This window comes from Sciurus carolinensis, chromosome 3 (genome assembly GCF_902686445.1).
Source record: "Sciurus carolinensis chromosome 3, mSciCar1.2, whole genome shotgun sequence".
NCBI classification, from domain to species: domain Eukaryota; kingdom Metazoa; phylum Chordata; class Mammalia; order Rodentia; family Sciuridae; genus Sciurus; species Sciurus carolinensis.
The window spans coordinates 103,209,365-103,225,388 of record NC_062215.1 but is presented as its reverse complement, the minus strand read 5'-3'; the positions used below and the strand labels follow the sequence as shown (position 1 = coordinate 103,225,388).

The 16,024-nt window shown below is 38.4% G+C and overlaps 1 protein-coding gene across 5 annotated transcripts in view; it reads left to right on the top strand.

Moving 5' to 3' along the window:
- The window catches only part of Cacnb4 (calcium voltage-gated channel auxiliary subunit beta 4), a 246,846-nt gene that overhangs the window by 119,982 nt on the left and 110,840 nt on the right, over positions 1-16,024 (top strand). The window contains exon 2 of one of the 5 annotated variants that reach the window (XM_047544610.1): positions 1,384-1,539. The exons of 3 other annotated variants lie outside the window; for them this stretch is intronic. In XM_047544610.1, coding sequence (XP_047400566.1) covers positions 1,534-1,539 — 6 coding nt within the window. In that variant the 5' untranslated portion in view covers positions 1,384-1,533. Of the gene's footprint in view, positions 1-1,379; positions 1,540-16,024 lie in introns of all 5 variants that reach the window. One more of the 5 variants, XM_047544609.1, reaches the window with a different exon arrangement.

The following is a 16,024-nucleotide window of genomic DNA, read 5'->3' as shown; positions in this document are numbered from 1 at the left end:
TACTCTACCCTGGAAGACTGAAGTCAGCTCACGTGTGTTTGGGCTTAATAAACTGTACTGCTTTCCCTCCATAGGTCAGGCTCATGCAATCTATTAAAATCAGGATGAAATGGTTTTCTGAAATTCCTAAAACCAAACCATAGGATGCTAGCTTTTGAATATAGGGTAACACTGATTGCTGAATTTTTTTCTTTTTACTATTGCTGGTGGTGGTAGTACCTGTTTTTCATCAGTTACATAGAAACCTTGCAAGGTAGCATGACTGCGGGTGGCTAATGGGACATGCTGTGGAGAGTCTGAATTTTATATGAGTGCAATACCATGCATGTTGCTACATTCAAAACCAGAATGTGTTATATAAGGTTCTCTGACTAAACCACCCAATAAACAGATTATAACACAAAGCAACAAAACCCTATGGTACATGTCAATGTAGACATATGTATCAATGAGGTGTGCCATCCACGAAAGACAGAAATCGTAGTTCTCATAAGGCATTCCATTTTTCCTTCCTGTCTGTGTTAGCTCTAACTCTAACTCTGTTTCCGCAAAGTCTGTCTGCATGTTGTCCAATGTTCTTGTAAATGATCAGACTGTCAGTTTATTCCAAGGGCCTGAAACATTGGTGGCTGAAATCAAGAAGGTCCGCACTTGCAGGTGGTGTGGGGGAATGGCAAAGGCAACTATCAGAGTTCAGTTAACCAGCTTCCCTGGCTGGGTTATTCAGGAGGCCTGATTATTTCTTATACCCCATCTCCACACTCAGTTATGAAACATGTGATGCCTTATTGAATTGTAAGTTTTATTTTTGACCATGGATTTTAAACTTGGGCAGTGTATTGCACTGAAGTGGATTGGACTTATTTCAGAAATGCCTGTGTGAACAGCTGCTATGAGCAGAGTCGGCTAGGAACTAATGTATCCAGCTCCTTGTTCTCTAGAACTGTATAAATTTCAGACGCACTGGTTGAGAGGGGAGCCATTATAAGTATGAAAACATTTGTTTTTCCTTTTGGCCCAGCTTACAGGGCGGCTGAATTTTCCTGTAGGGTGGAAAGTGCCGAGTGCAGTGGCTTGACTCGCGGTGGTAGTTGATGTGGGTAGTGCTAGGTACTGCAGTGCTGTGCTCCTGGTGACTCAGTGGTGGCCAGCAGACTGAGATCCTGGGGCTGTGCACATCTGCGGAGGTGAGGAAGGTGGGCAGCCTAAGGAGTAGAGGAAGGCATTTGGCCAACCCTCAGCTGAGAGACTTGGTTTATGTGGGAAGCTTTCCGGGGTGGGATTGAAACCATGTCTCATAAATCAAGAGGGGAAGACAGAGGTGTTCCAAGGGGTGAACTGACTCTGAATGCTCATTTGAGTTTATTTGTTTTTATAAGGAAGAATAATGTGATGTGTTACCCAAGATGGTGTGAACAGAGCTTCAAGCCCATGGAGAAGACTAGGCCTAAATAGCTGACCCGGTGAAGTGACAGATAAAGCCACACCTGGAGTGCCACATCCTCAGCAGCCTTTCTCAGTGCCAATGCATTTATGGCTGTAAGTGTGGGGTTTGTCCAGATTGAAGCAAAGCTCTCGGCACAGGTCTGGTGGATAGGCGTGGAGAGGCTTCTCTCAGATGGCCAGCTGCAGCCCGAGAATATAGAGGCACTAAGAGCTGAGTACGGCACTTTCTTTGGGGGTGGTTGGGGAGCCGTCCACATACATCCTACCAACTCTGTGTTGTTGAAAGTATCATTGTGGGGTGTGTGAGGGTTAGCATGTGATAAGCGATTATATTCAATGTGTCCACACAGTAAGCCTGTAATAAAATAATCTCACCTAGGGACTGACATTTTATGCTAAGTAGGAATAAAACATTATTATTCACTGTCAGCGCCTCCCATTCCCATAGTAGGAAAGAGATTTGGTCTGTGATGTGACATTTTTCTTAAGAGTCTGGTTTGCAGGTAGGTCTTCTACTCCTAGTTCCCTAGATGTTAGCCTGTAACTTCTGTATTTCACACACTGTCTATATAAATAGAGGAACTGGAAATATGCTGGAACACACTTGAGTGTGGTGTTTTAGATTTTTGAGTCCTGTGGAGCCTTTTTGGGCAAGTCTGGTAACTTCTGCTCTCATTTCCACTAGGGTAGCTAAGAATTGGGATGATTCTGAATTATAAGGCAATATAAAAGATCATTCAGTGGCCCACAGCAAGGTCCTACCTGAGACAGATTTCACACAGAGTGTCACATTACTTCTTCTGTTTCCTTTATATGGATAAGGAGTGTGTGCTCCAGATGAGTCCATACTGAGGCCCGGCAGTTCTGATTGGTCCTGCGTGGACTGTCTTTCTTGACTTTTGCCCTATTCTATCTTCACTGCCCCATGTGTCTTAATACAGGCCCTGGTGACCAAGAGGTTTTTCACTGACTGACTGAACCACCAGTGGACACTATTTTTGTCTGATTCACAGTGGATTCCAGTAGATCTGTTCCTTGGTGTACATGTTTTATAAATGGATTCATTGTGTATTTCTATGTTTGTGGAATCATTCTAGGAATAGACTTTTTTTTTTTTATTTGGCAGGTTTATTTTACAAATAACAGGAAAGATGTTTTTATGGAGATACATGGGAGCAGCAGAGAAGCAGAAAAAGTTACCTGAAACCCACCACCCAGAAATAATCTGTTAACTGTTAACTATTGTTTTCAGACTTAGTGCACACATATGTAAATAGGTTGTTCACAACATTCTACTGCTGTTGCATCCTGTTCTGTTAAATGTTGTTCTTACGTGATAAAGTATTGAGCACAATACTCTAGGATTGGCCTGGGAGGCAATGCTTTGCAAAATTTAAAACTACATGGGTCTTCTGGGATTTTGAGCAACTTAAAAGAAATATAGATTCTTATTTGTAAAGAGAATCCAGGGTTTGCTACATGTGAAATTAGCAGTTGATTTTTCTGACACAATTGCTTCCATCTCCAAATGTTTAAATACTAAGTATTTAGAAGGAGAGACCTGATCTACTTCAATGAAAAAAGATGATCAGATCATACTTCAGGGCATTTACTTTAAAGGAAAATATATTTCTTCAATGTTTTCAGCCATAGGAAGGAGCCAAAATATATTTACTAATACTGTCAGAAATCATATAGATGTAAAAGTTAAAGTGAAGGTAGATTTTACGTACTTTAACATGATTGTAACATCTGAATGCATGTATAAAAGCACATATTTAAATCTTTGTGTACCTATCTGCTATAATATGGATAACTATATTTTAATTACTTAAACTATTCATTTCCTATAAACTGTGTAACTATGTGTGTTTGTTTAAATGTCTGCACCCACACATGCATGTACACTGTATACCCTGGAACATCACATATTTTCATCTGTAGACATGCTTCATGCTTTGTTAACTGATGGTTAATGCTAACCTGGAGATTTCTACTGTAGAGCTTTTGGAGAGGGAAAATTGACTGCGTTTGATGTGAAGAATGATACCCAAGAGGGTTGAAAGGCAGCATATCCACAAGAGAGTGGATACTTGCTACTTTCAAAGATATGATAAAGTTATTTTAAATATGAAGATATGTCCTTGTGCTTGTTAGGGAGGAGAATAAACTTCAAACAGAAGGATTGATATGTTCAAGGGCCTTCAGAAAAAACACTGTAGGGATATTAAGGCTTGGATTTTGTTTGGAAATAAGACGAGAAGCCTTTATGGTTTGGTGGATCAGAGCATTCCTTCTAGAGTCAGAGCCTTCATGGCCCTCACATAGGGAGTGAGGACTGGTCTGTAAAAGAATCCAAAGCCTGTGTGTGGGCATCACTAACCACAGAAGTAAACCAAATACTGCTCATGGTTTGTGTCAGGAATTTGACTGAAATCAATTTGTTTTACTCCACTGAGCTATTTTGGTGTTTAGCCAGGGTCTGTTAAATAAACGATGAACAGAGTTTTTTCTTCAGTCAATTCTTAGAAATGATGGTTCTCTAGAATATATATTAAAATGCTTTCCATATGTAATTGTCATGGAACTAGGGGAGAAACTTCTTAAATCTGATCAGAAATCATGAATTTGCCACTCCAGGGTCAACCATCTTTGTGCCATCTTATTAATTTTTCACTGGCAAGTGACATAGGGAAGTATTAGGATCAATCCTCACCCTTCTCTGGGTACTTCTGAATTTCCTCTTCTGGTGGAGTTCTTAGATTACAAAAGTCAGTCCAGGATTTTAGAATATGGTCTTGGAATTTCGTGTGTATGTCCTCAGTGAACATCACCTTGATCCGAGGCACAAGATGCTCTGTGGGAAAGTTGCACTAACTGCACAAAACCATTCTTTTAGGGAGAAGGTGAGGAAGCTTTCCGTCACCTTAGTTCTTCCTTTGCTGCTGAGTTCAGCTTGAACCTTATTTCTGTGCGGACAGTTCTTGTCATTCTGTTTACCATCTCCCCTTTAATATCCCTTATATAGGTAAACAAAGCCACCTGCAGGGGACTAGAGGACATAACTGCACCGGTTTTCATTTTTTACTCTACTCTCTCTCACTTGTCCTTTCAGATAATCATCATGTCATGAGCTTGCATACCCACAATGTTCAGATAAAATTTTCAAGGAAGCTCTTCAGATGTAGGATCTGTATTCTGCTCTTAATTGGGCTGATTTAGGTGCCTTCAGTGTGTTTACATCAGGTCATGGGGCTGTGAAGACAGCAGCTCTCATCTGCCACCCTGGAAGGATACATGGAGTGAATGCCTGGGTCTTGTGTCGAAGACAGGGCATAGGAGGCCACAGCTGAGTGAGCACACTCAAGGAATTTACAGTTAATATAAAACAATGATAGCGGATTGGGAGTTGTAGATTTTTATGCCTTGGACTTTGAACTTTTAAGACTTTGAAGAGTATGAGTCTAAGATAAAGCTGTGCTGCTATTTTTACAACCCTTATTGGTATTCCAAAAGAGGGTAGCCCAGATAACACATGAGATAATTTTTGAGATCTAAATAGACTGATACTTGTTCTTGCTCTATGTTTATATATTTTTATAACATAAATGTTCAGTTATAAATATTTTCTTAAATGGTGCCACACTATAAGCACTTCCTACGTCTTGTTTTTTCATCTGTCATAAGAAATATTGAAAAGCCTTAACAATTAAAAGAGAATATTTTGGATTTGCCTTTAGCCTTTGTATTCAAGGGAATTGATATGAGGGACATACCCCACTATGAATATTGGCAACTGCCATTTATTGATTTTGTGACTTGATTGTGTAGTTTATGAACAACAGTTTTCTGATTTTTATCTTTTTTATTCCTATTATGCCTTAATTTCTTTTTTCTTTTTAGCTTAAGCATCATTTAGGAAAAAGATTGTGACCTTCAGTGTTACTACTCTACAGTAACTTCGTTGAAATTTTGGTGAATGATAAGGTTGTAGTTAAAAATTTTTCTCAATCTTTTTAAATCTCCACAAGACTTTTAAAATTTTATCTTCTACTAAGCATGTCTGTCAGCCAAGAAAATGTCAAGTGTACGTCCATACTTTGTAATATGAAACAATAATGTAGTGTAATAGTGTCATGACTAACAGTGGAGACTCAATGCCAAGTTGTCAGGGCCTGAGTCCCGACTTTCCCCTTCTTACTTGTGGCCCTAGGGATATTTCTTAAATTCTCTGTGCCTTGGTTCCCTCATCTGCAAAGTGCCACTAATGACACAATCTACATCTTGTTTGGTTTTGGATATTAAGTTAGTTAATATATGTAAAACCCTTACCATACAGAAAAATATTACTGCTGTTATTATTATACGTATAATTATTATACCTTTATTTTGGGAACTAAACAAGGCCCTTCCTCTATAGGTTCTTATGTTCCCATGAAGACCTTTAGTTTATTTTCACATGGTTTTTTGGCAGCGATTTCCAAAAATCTTATTATAGTGGTTGACATATGTTAAAAGGATGCACTCATCTCCTGAGCCCTTATGATTAGCGCATTATATGTTGTTTTAGAAAAAGGGGCAGCAGAGATAATTGAAAGAACACTAGGAGCTGGAGGTTTTGGTCTTTGCTACTTATTAGCAGTGACTTTGGGCGAGTCACTTAATCTCTTTAATGCTCATTTTCCCTCCCATAAAATGAAGAAGTTTGATTAGAAAATTTCTAAGCTTTCTTCACATCCAAAATGTGTTTCTGTTTTTTGTTAAGCAACTTCTTCCATTGGGATACAAATGTCACCATATGCCATTTACTTTCTGATATGATCAATGACTATGTTATTTTATACATACCAAACAAGGTGTCAGTGTCTGGAAGTTTGGAAGTTTGGTCTTTTCAGAATCTTTGAGAGAACCACGTGTATATGGTGTGTTTCTTTGAGAGTGAAAAGGGATTTTTGAAAAAGAAACTGTTTTATGTAAGACTTTTAATTCTAGAAGCCAAAAAAAAAAAAAAAAAAAATTCATCTATTGCCTGTTTGCTTGCCAATACTCACAATGCACTTCCAGCCCACAGCAAATTGAGCTGGAAATACTTGAGTTTCATCTCTAAGAAAAAAATCAAAGGCAAAAGCTTTCTGAGAAGTTTCTCCTAACTTTTTTCTGATCATCAGGAAAGGCATTTCTGCGATAAATAATCTTTTCTTCAGGCTTAGGTGTCTGAGATATACATTAAAGAGATGTTGACAGAAAAAGGTTTTAAATGTTTTCTGACTGTTCTGATGCCTTAACATCAAGAATATCTCTTGTCATTTTTTTTTCTTGCTTTAAAATTGTCCTCTGCTCATCTTTATAATCCTTGGGGCTGTTTTAAAACCAGTAATAAACCAAATAGAAAACCTCAGGATTATAACAAGAGATATTCATTATTTTAAAACAATCATTCGTTACTTTTAAAAGGAGTAGTGGTACCTTATTTTTAAATTTTTCTTTTGTGATAAGGTGAAAGACTGCAAAGATAAAGGAGAAAGGCAATCTTGACTTGAACTCAGTCTCTCAAATATCCCTTTAAATTTGCTTGAAGTGTGAACTGGAGGGAAATATTTACATCAAGCTAGAAAAATATGGTGAATATCATGCTGAAATGGTAAGCAAGTAAGCAAATTAATTCCCTAGTTTATTTCCAAAGAGTCACTATTGGTAGCTTGATATGGTCAATTTCAAATAATGTCACAGGGATTAATGTCTTGGTATTTATTTGATTCAGTGGCTCAAGTGACAGAATTCAGAACTCATCTATCACATTTTGATCATCTCACACTTGATCATGTTGCTAATGCTTAGAATATTGGGATGGGATCAAGGTGAAGTCGATAAGGTAGGGAAGTACAGAACATTTTGGTTATCATGATACATAGGGCCCTTTGCAAAGTACTGAGTTATTGCAGAGTAAAGTAATGAATTAAACCACACAGATCAAAGAAGACTAGGTATGCATTAGATTTTGAACAGAAAAGACCACTTGATGGTCAAATGTCATCATTTGGTTAACCACAAACCAAAAATTGGGTACATAAAATGTAACACATGTTCCTAGAATGCCAATGGTTGTTTTTTTCCCTCCATATTGTAAAATTTCTGAAGAGTATACTGAGCTGGGCATGGTGGTGCATGCCTGTAATCCCAGCTGCTCGGGAGGCTGAGGCAGGAGGATCACGACTTCAAAGCCAGCCTCAGCAAAAGTGAGGCACTAAACAACTCAGTGAGACCCTGTCTCTAAATAAAATACAAAATAGGGCTGGGGATGTGGCTCAGTGGTTGAGTGCCCCTAAGTTCAATCCCTGTTATCCCCCCACAGAAAAAGAGTATACTGTATTTTATTGTTGCCCATGTAAACTTGTCTTTCACATTTAACATATCTAACATGAGAATATATTTTAAAACTAATGGTGTCTCATAGTTTTACTAGCAGTTTTTCTTTATTTTAGTGGTACATGATCTAATGTTAAATCTTAGAATAGTTAGCATTTTAAATTCAGTGCAATATTTGGGGAAAAAATTTAAAGAGTACAAAACTGCATAGAGGGAAAAATTAGTCTTCCATTATGACATCTAACCTGCTCCCTTCCCCACCAGTCACAGTTTTCAACAATTCAACAGGCATCCTGTTAGATCTTTTCTAATACTTTGACAAACAGAAGGATTTAGAAAAATATATTTACAAACACACATTGTATCATATTTAGAATTTTTAAAAATGCAAATAAGATCATTATAAATATTATTTTGTAAACTTTTTTCTTCACCTAAAAATGTAGCATGAATTTTTTTCATATTAATCGATTCCTTTCAATAACTTGAGTGACATACCAGCTGTACAGTGTGGACTTAACTATAGTGAATTTTATCCACTGATAGTCATTTTTCAGTCTGGCAGATAAAGGCTATGGTTAACATTAACTTACATACATTTTTATGTACACATGGAGCATTTTTCTAAAATAATTCTAAAAGTAGAAATTCCTGGATAAAGCCAGGAATGGTATATATCTATAGTTCCAGCTACTCAAGAGGCTGAGTCAGGAGGATCATTTATGCCCAGGAGTTTGAGACCAACCTGGGCAACATAGTGAGATCCCCATCTAAAAAAAAAAAATTGCTAGGTAAAGGGATTAGCACATTTTAAGATTTATATATTGTTGAGTATTATGAAACATTTTTATATTAAAATAAATATTCTTTTTTTTTTTTTTGCACCATTCTAGGGACTGAACCCAGAACTTTGTGCATGCTAGGCAAGTGCTCTACCATAGAGCTACATCCCCAGTCCTTTTATTTTGAGATGAGGGTCTCAACAAGTTGCTGTGACTGGCTGTCATCTTGTGATCCTTCTCTGTCAGCCTCCTGAGTAACTGGGATTACAGGCATTTGCCATCCCACCTAGCAAAATAAACATTTTTAAAACATATTTTTTAGTTGTCTATGGACCTTTATTTTATTTATATGTGGCGCTGAGAATTAAACCCAGTGCATCGCACATGCCAGGCAAATGCTCTCCCATTGAGCTACAAACCCAGCCCAACATTTTTTTAATTGAGAAAAAAACTGAACTAGTTTAAATTTTTAATCTGAAATATAAGACTTCAAAGAACTTTCTGATTGTGGAAAACAATCAGGAAGGCTATGACTTCCTGATTCTGTAGGAAGAATTTATTTACTCTTTGTTCTAATAATTTGATTTAAACCAAACCAAACCAAAACAAACCACAAATTTTGAGAAGAAGTTAGATTCACACCACTTCATTTCATAGATGAAAAACAAAAGAAAACAAAACAAAACAAGAGTCCTGGAGAGGTTAGGTGACTTGTTCAGAATGACCCAGATGATATGTGGAAGAACTGGACCTAGAACCCCCTCACGTCTCTTTCTGGAGCAGTGTTCTTTTGTATGATGCCAAAATTCAATGGTTGGTAATATAAATAATTAGATTAACTCTCTAAACACGGTATAATTATGTTATTTGGTGCTTGACAGTTTACAAATCAGTTAGGAACTGGGAGGATTCAAAGCAGGACATATTGCTCTCTAACCCTCTAACCCAAATGGTGAGACCTTTAGCTACCTGGAGAGCAGATCTGCTTCCTATTTTCTCTTTCTCTTCCTCTTTCTCTTCCTCTCTTCTCTCTTCTCTCTCTCTTCTCTCTCTCTCTCTCTCTCTCTCTCTATCTCTATCTCTTTGGTGCTGGGGATTGAACTCGGGGTGCTCTACCACTGAGTTACATTTGCAGTCCTTTTTTATTTTTATTTTTATTTTGAGGCAGGGTCTCACTGTGTTACTTAGAACCTTGGTAAATTGCTGAATCTGGTCTCAAATTGCAAACCTCTTGCCTTAGCCTGGAGTCACTGGAATTATAGGCATTCACCACCACACCTAGCACTTCCCAATTTCTTTCAAGTCTTTTTAAAACATTGCTTTATGATATGGACTGAAGTCCCAAGTCACTAATGGATTAAAATGAAAATACATTCATAAAACTTAACTGAACATAAAATCTCAATGCTAGAGAATGTCAGAAAGGGGTTTTTGTTTTAGGGAAATGTTAGAGTTCTTGTGATTTGTATGCAGACCTTAATGATAGTTACAAGTTAATGCTACATTTGGCCTTAGCCAAGAGGATCCAAGTTCCCTTTTTATTCCCTTTCTCATTTATGATTCATCTACATGAGCTTCCAATTCCAAAAAACATTTGCATGATTCAGGAACAATATTTTTAAAGGTCAAAAGGAACATCCATATTTGTTAAATGTATAGGGAACTCTAAGTTCTGAGGCAAGAGGTGTCCCTATGTTAGGGTTCCTACAAACACACACACACATACACACAAACAAACAGATAACCTGCTCAAATTAGGATAATTTTAGTGGATTTAATAAGACGAAAAGATGTGGTGTAAGGAAACAATGGGAACAATGCAGTGTCACAGAGTTGTTCACACCTGGACCCACAATGACTAGGAAAAGGCATATTTGCAGGAACCTAGGAGGACTGAGTTCTGCCTAAAAAACTACCTCCAGAAAGTTGCGGCTTTCCCTATAGAAGGATATAGCCAGCCTGGGAGCATCACCAGGGAGGAAGTCAGGGGACAAATACACTACTCTCGCTCTTCTCCCTTATTCTGATCTCTGCAAGGACACCCATTGATCAGACCCAACCAGAAGCCTAAGAGCAGAGCTTATAGGTCAGCCACACGGCACATGAACAGAGTGGGCTAGGGTGGAGGGTGATTTGGAAAGGAAAAGTGATGTTGGTTTTGTCTATATTAATGTATTGTCTGAGTGTATATTCACATCCATAGATGAAAGCATGCCCTTTAAAAGCATCCCTTAACACACCTCCAAAGATGTCAGTGAAGCTATGAAAGAGCTGCTCTTGGTCATTTTCCACTGGAGATGTGTGTTGGCTTTCATATGTAGACATAGTTCCACTAAAAATAGTTACCTGGGTTCTAAGTCCTGATGTGTGTTTTGATGAACACCTGGAGTACTTCAACACAGTCTAGCAATAGGAGGAAATAAAGCGTTCAAAAGTTAGATTTTAGAGAAAGCTTAAGAAGAAAAGCTGAGAGACTGCTGTGGTTTGATTGTGTCCCCCACCCAATGTTCATGTGCTGGAAACTTAATCCCCAAACTCATGTTAATGTGTTTGGAGTGGTGCATCTGAGAGGTGATTAAGAGTAGATGAGGTCATGAGATTGGGGGCCCCATGATGACATTGGAGTTGGTCTTATAAGAAGAGCAGGAGAAACCTGAACTAGCAAGCATGTTCTGTCTTGCCAACTGATGTCTTCCACCATCATGTGATACAGCAGGAAGGCCCTCACCAGATGCTGAACAGAAGCCAGTCTCGTGTTCTCGGACTTCCCAGCCTCCAAAATCCCAACCCAAATAAATTTCTATATAAATTATCCAGTCTGTGGTATACTGTTATAGTAGCAGAAAATGGAGTAAGATAGAGGGCTTCCGGTGACTGCCTTTAAACACAAGTCTTTCCAGATAATGGGAAAATAGTAAAATAAAAATTTTTAAGTCCATATCAGGGTGCTTGCCTAGCATGTGTGAAGCCCTGGGTTTGATCCTCAGCACCACATAAATATAAATAAAATAAGGGTCCATCAGCAACTAAAAAATATATTTAAAATAAAGGTACATAACAGACCCTGTGCTCTCTTGGCATGGCCAGACCAGAATAATTCTTAGGATCTTTTTAAATGTCATTACATTCTGATTCCCACCACATAAACAGTGGGAGGGTTGGTGTGAGTAGGGACTGGCAACCTGAGACTTTACAGTTCTGGTTACAGCCTCCTTATTAAAAGACATTGACTGGGCAGGGATGGTAATGCTAAAAGGAATGTTCCTTTTACAGATGTTGAAAGCTGAACTTGTTTTGCAAGGAATAGGAAGGCCATGGAAAAGACTTGCTTGGAGGCCAGCCTTGCCAATTTTAGTGAGACTAAACAGACCCTGTGTGTTTCCATTAAAAACTCAGTTTTAAGGCTAGGGCTGTAACTCAGTGGCAGAGCACTTACTTAGCACATGTGAGACACTGGGTTTGATCCTTAGCACTGCATTAAAAAATAAAAAATTAAAATAAAGACTTGCTCTCTATCTACAACTACAAAAACAAACAAACAAAAAAACTAACAAACTCAGTTCTGACTGGTTCCTAGTTACACAGTGTGTAAAATTTGTGAAAATCCACTGAGCTGGGCATATATGATCTGTGTACATTTCTTACATGTATTCTTCTTTAGTTAGAAGTTTTGGGGATCTTTTTTGAGAAAACATATGAAATTAGTGAAATTCTGGAAATTGGCATCAGAATTACTATGGATATAATGAGGGACCTTGTTTCTCATTGTTAGGAATTTTGAAATGCAGAAGGGAGTAGATTCATACTCTGACTAGATACTGGAGTCCTGAGTACAGAAGGGCACTAGCCTTTGACTGGTGGACCAGTTGGCCACGGATGGGGAGCCATGACTCATTCCTAGGCCATGGGGAGACCACTATCCTCCTGTGCCTGAAACAAAAGGTGCTGTCCTTGGTTATACTCACTAGACCTTTTGCTTCACTGCGCTCACCAGGACAGATCACCATAGTGGTCACATGCCAATGCCAGCAGATGCCTCACCTCTCTGAATAACCATGGTTCTTAAAGTAAGGAAGACTATGGGAGTAGAATTTTTCCTTGCCTTAAACTGTATCTGCAGGGTCAGATCCAGGCTATTCTCAGTGGTGAGAGCTGGTCCTTATGCTTACAGAACTGTGCCAATGGCCACAGCAGAGAGCCAATTCCAGTGATAGGAATGAAATGATTGTCATGAATCTCTGTTGAGGTTTATTTTAATAAGGTTCTAAGTTTCATATGTTTATTCCTGAAAGCATGTGTTCCTGGAACAGGGGTGTACAGAGACACCCAGACTCCCAGAAGAGAGGTACGGCATAAGTCTTTATATATATGTAAGGAGTTGTATTAAGGCCAAGTTAGCATTCATAGTATATGAACACTGCTCGAGTGTCTTCATTTTCAAGATTTATATACTTACAAAATAATATTTATTATTTTAAAAGATTTATTTCTTTTAGTATTATGATAGCTCTAGTTCTTAAGTTATTGCTAGAGCAGAGTGCAGTGTTTAAAAAAGGGTGAAGTAGATCTTATAATTGAAGTACACTGTTACCATTTGTTATTATAGATGCTTTCATCAACTGTGGTATTTTGAATGGTGTGTGCATGTGTGTGTGTGTGTGTGTGTGTGTGAAAGTACTTGGATCAAAGCTACAATGTAATGAATGCAAGCTATTGTAACTGTCAGGATTTTGTTAGAATTAAATAGTATGTTGATAAATCTCTTGCTTTGCTCTGATTTTAAAATATACACAAGTATAAAGGTAGCTAAAAAAAACCCATTTGTTCATGCCATGTTCCAAGTTTAGTTGGGTGAATTTATCCCAAAAATTGAGAGAGTAAGGGAAATAAGGTAGAAAGCAGACAAGGAAATGCATAACGTAGATTTTATGAATGTTTTGATTCATATCCCTTTTAACTAAAATATGTTCTGACTGTAAGATGTGCAGCTAGTTGCTAGATTTTTCATTTGAGTGTTGCATTTACATAGAGAATCTGGCTTTCAAAATGCCAGCCAGCAGCCAACTCAGATATGGATTTGTCTAACTTGGTGACTGGTTTAGGAAGAAGATATTTTGAGGAGGTTGTGGGGAGGGCACACATCAGAGACCTTTTGGAAACTCAGCCAGAATTTTATCAGCTGTTATTGATGTGATTCTTGGTGTATTTGAATTTTCAGTTCCTAATGTGAGGCTTGCAAAGGTGCTGTGAGCACAAAGCCTCACGTCCGTGTACTAAATGGAAGACGTGTGATTTCAAATTTCCACATTGCCTTCCTACAGAAAATGGGAATATTCAGCAGGCTTTAACTGTGAACTATATAATTTCTTTGGAGGTGTTAAAAGTGACCATCAACCTATAAGTGTTTGTGTAAAATGACTTCTGAGCTTCCCTAGCCAAGGGTATGAATAGACTGGAAACATTTTCCACTTACTCATTGGGCCTTCCTCTAGGTCCTTAATCCCTAAGTGTGTTAGTCAGTTTTTCATCACTATAACAAAATATCTGAGATAACCAGTTTATGAAGAGAATAGTTTATTTTGACTCATAGTTTTATAGGCTGTAGTCCAGGAGGGACTCTCAGGTCTTTGGTGGGGTACCGGATAACAATGGCAGGAAGTGCGTGGTAGAGCAAGGTGCTCACCTCACAGACAGGAAGCAAAAGAGAAGGGAGAGGCTGGGGTCCCTTTCGGTGGCATATCCCCAATTACATAAGGACCTCCCACAAGGTCCCCACCTCCTAAAGGTTCCACTCCCTCCCAATAGTCCCACGCTGGGGACTGAACATTTAACACATGGATCTTTGGGATACATTCAAGATCCAAACTATAGCACCAGTGAATTACTGGACCTTTCTGCTATCCTAATAACAGATTAAATACTATTAAGGGAGCCTCTTTATTGTACCTATACATAAAAATATCAGGTCTAAAGGAACTCTTATATACTGGTGGTGGGAAGGTGAATTAGTAGAACCACTATGGAAAACAGCGTAGAGGTTCCTCAAAAAACTAAAAATAGATCTACCTAAGATATAAATCAGCTATCTTAGTTCTGGGTATGTCCGCTGTAAATGAAATCAGCTGGAGAAATACTTGAACACTCATGTTTATTGTGGCACTATTCACAATAGCTAAGATATGGAATTAGCCTGGGTGCTCATCTGTAATGAGTGGATAGAGAAAATATGCTATGTATACATAATGGAGTATTTTTTAGCCATGAAGAAGAATGAAATCCTGTCATCTGCAGCAAAATGAATGGGACTGGAGGGCATTATATTAAATGAAATAAGTCAGACACAGAAATATAGGTAGCACATATTCTCTTTCATATATGCTAGCTAAAAAAAGTTTCCTTAAAAGTGGAATAGCAACTAATATGTTTTGGGAAGGATGTATAGAAGGTGGTGGGAAGGTTTGAAAAGGGAGGGCTTGAATTTGATCACGTGCATGCTGTATATATGTATGGAAATATCACCCGGAACCCCATTAACATGTCAAATAATAAGTTTAATTCAAAAGATCCAGCCTCCTATTTGAAAAGACCCCCCCCCCTTTTGGTGGATCACATATTGTCTTAATCTTTACAGAACATATTTAGGAGAGATTATTTGCAACTGGTAGCTGGAAGCTGTTGAGGGATTTTTTTAAACTGGAAAGTGGTGTGATCAGCTGTGTATTGGTCAGGGTAGAAGAAGAACTCAGGCAGGGAGTCCAATGGGAAAGCTGTGGAAATAGCACAGGTGTGAGGTGGTGGAGGCTGAATTAGGGCAGTAGTAGTGGGGATAGAGAGGAGGAGGTGAACCGAGAAATATGTAAGTCATCAGTGCAGCTGTCTAATGACTAATTAGCCTAGGAAGGAAGAGGAACTCCTCTGCTTTTGGCTTGGATGACTGACTGGTTGGACACTGAGATTGGGAAACTGGGCCATTTCTTGTGATGCCTTTTGGACTGACCCAGGGGAGCACAGGTCAGGAACCAGGTCCAGGTTTGAAGGGCCTCAGTTCTCTAGTTGCTGATCAGGATTCCTAGCTAATCAATTTAATGATTTTACCCTAAGGTCATAACATAGTTTTGCTTTATACTGCTCAACTTTGTACCCATCCTTACATAGCCTATCAAACTGTGTTTGGACACTCTAGAGGAAATTCCAGTATTTTTGTCTCTTAATTTTTTTCTATTTAGAAATAGATTGAAGTGTTTTTTTTTTTCTTTTTTCTTTTTTTTTTTTTTTATCAGCGTCTCTACCGTTTTTTAATTTTGGTAGATGAGTTTCTAGTTATCAGTTTTGTATGCTCACTGACACATGTGGAAAAAATGGGCCCCCAGTCAAATAAGTGCAGTACTCACCACGATCTCATCCCTTTTTCAAATGTCCACAGTACACAA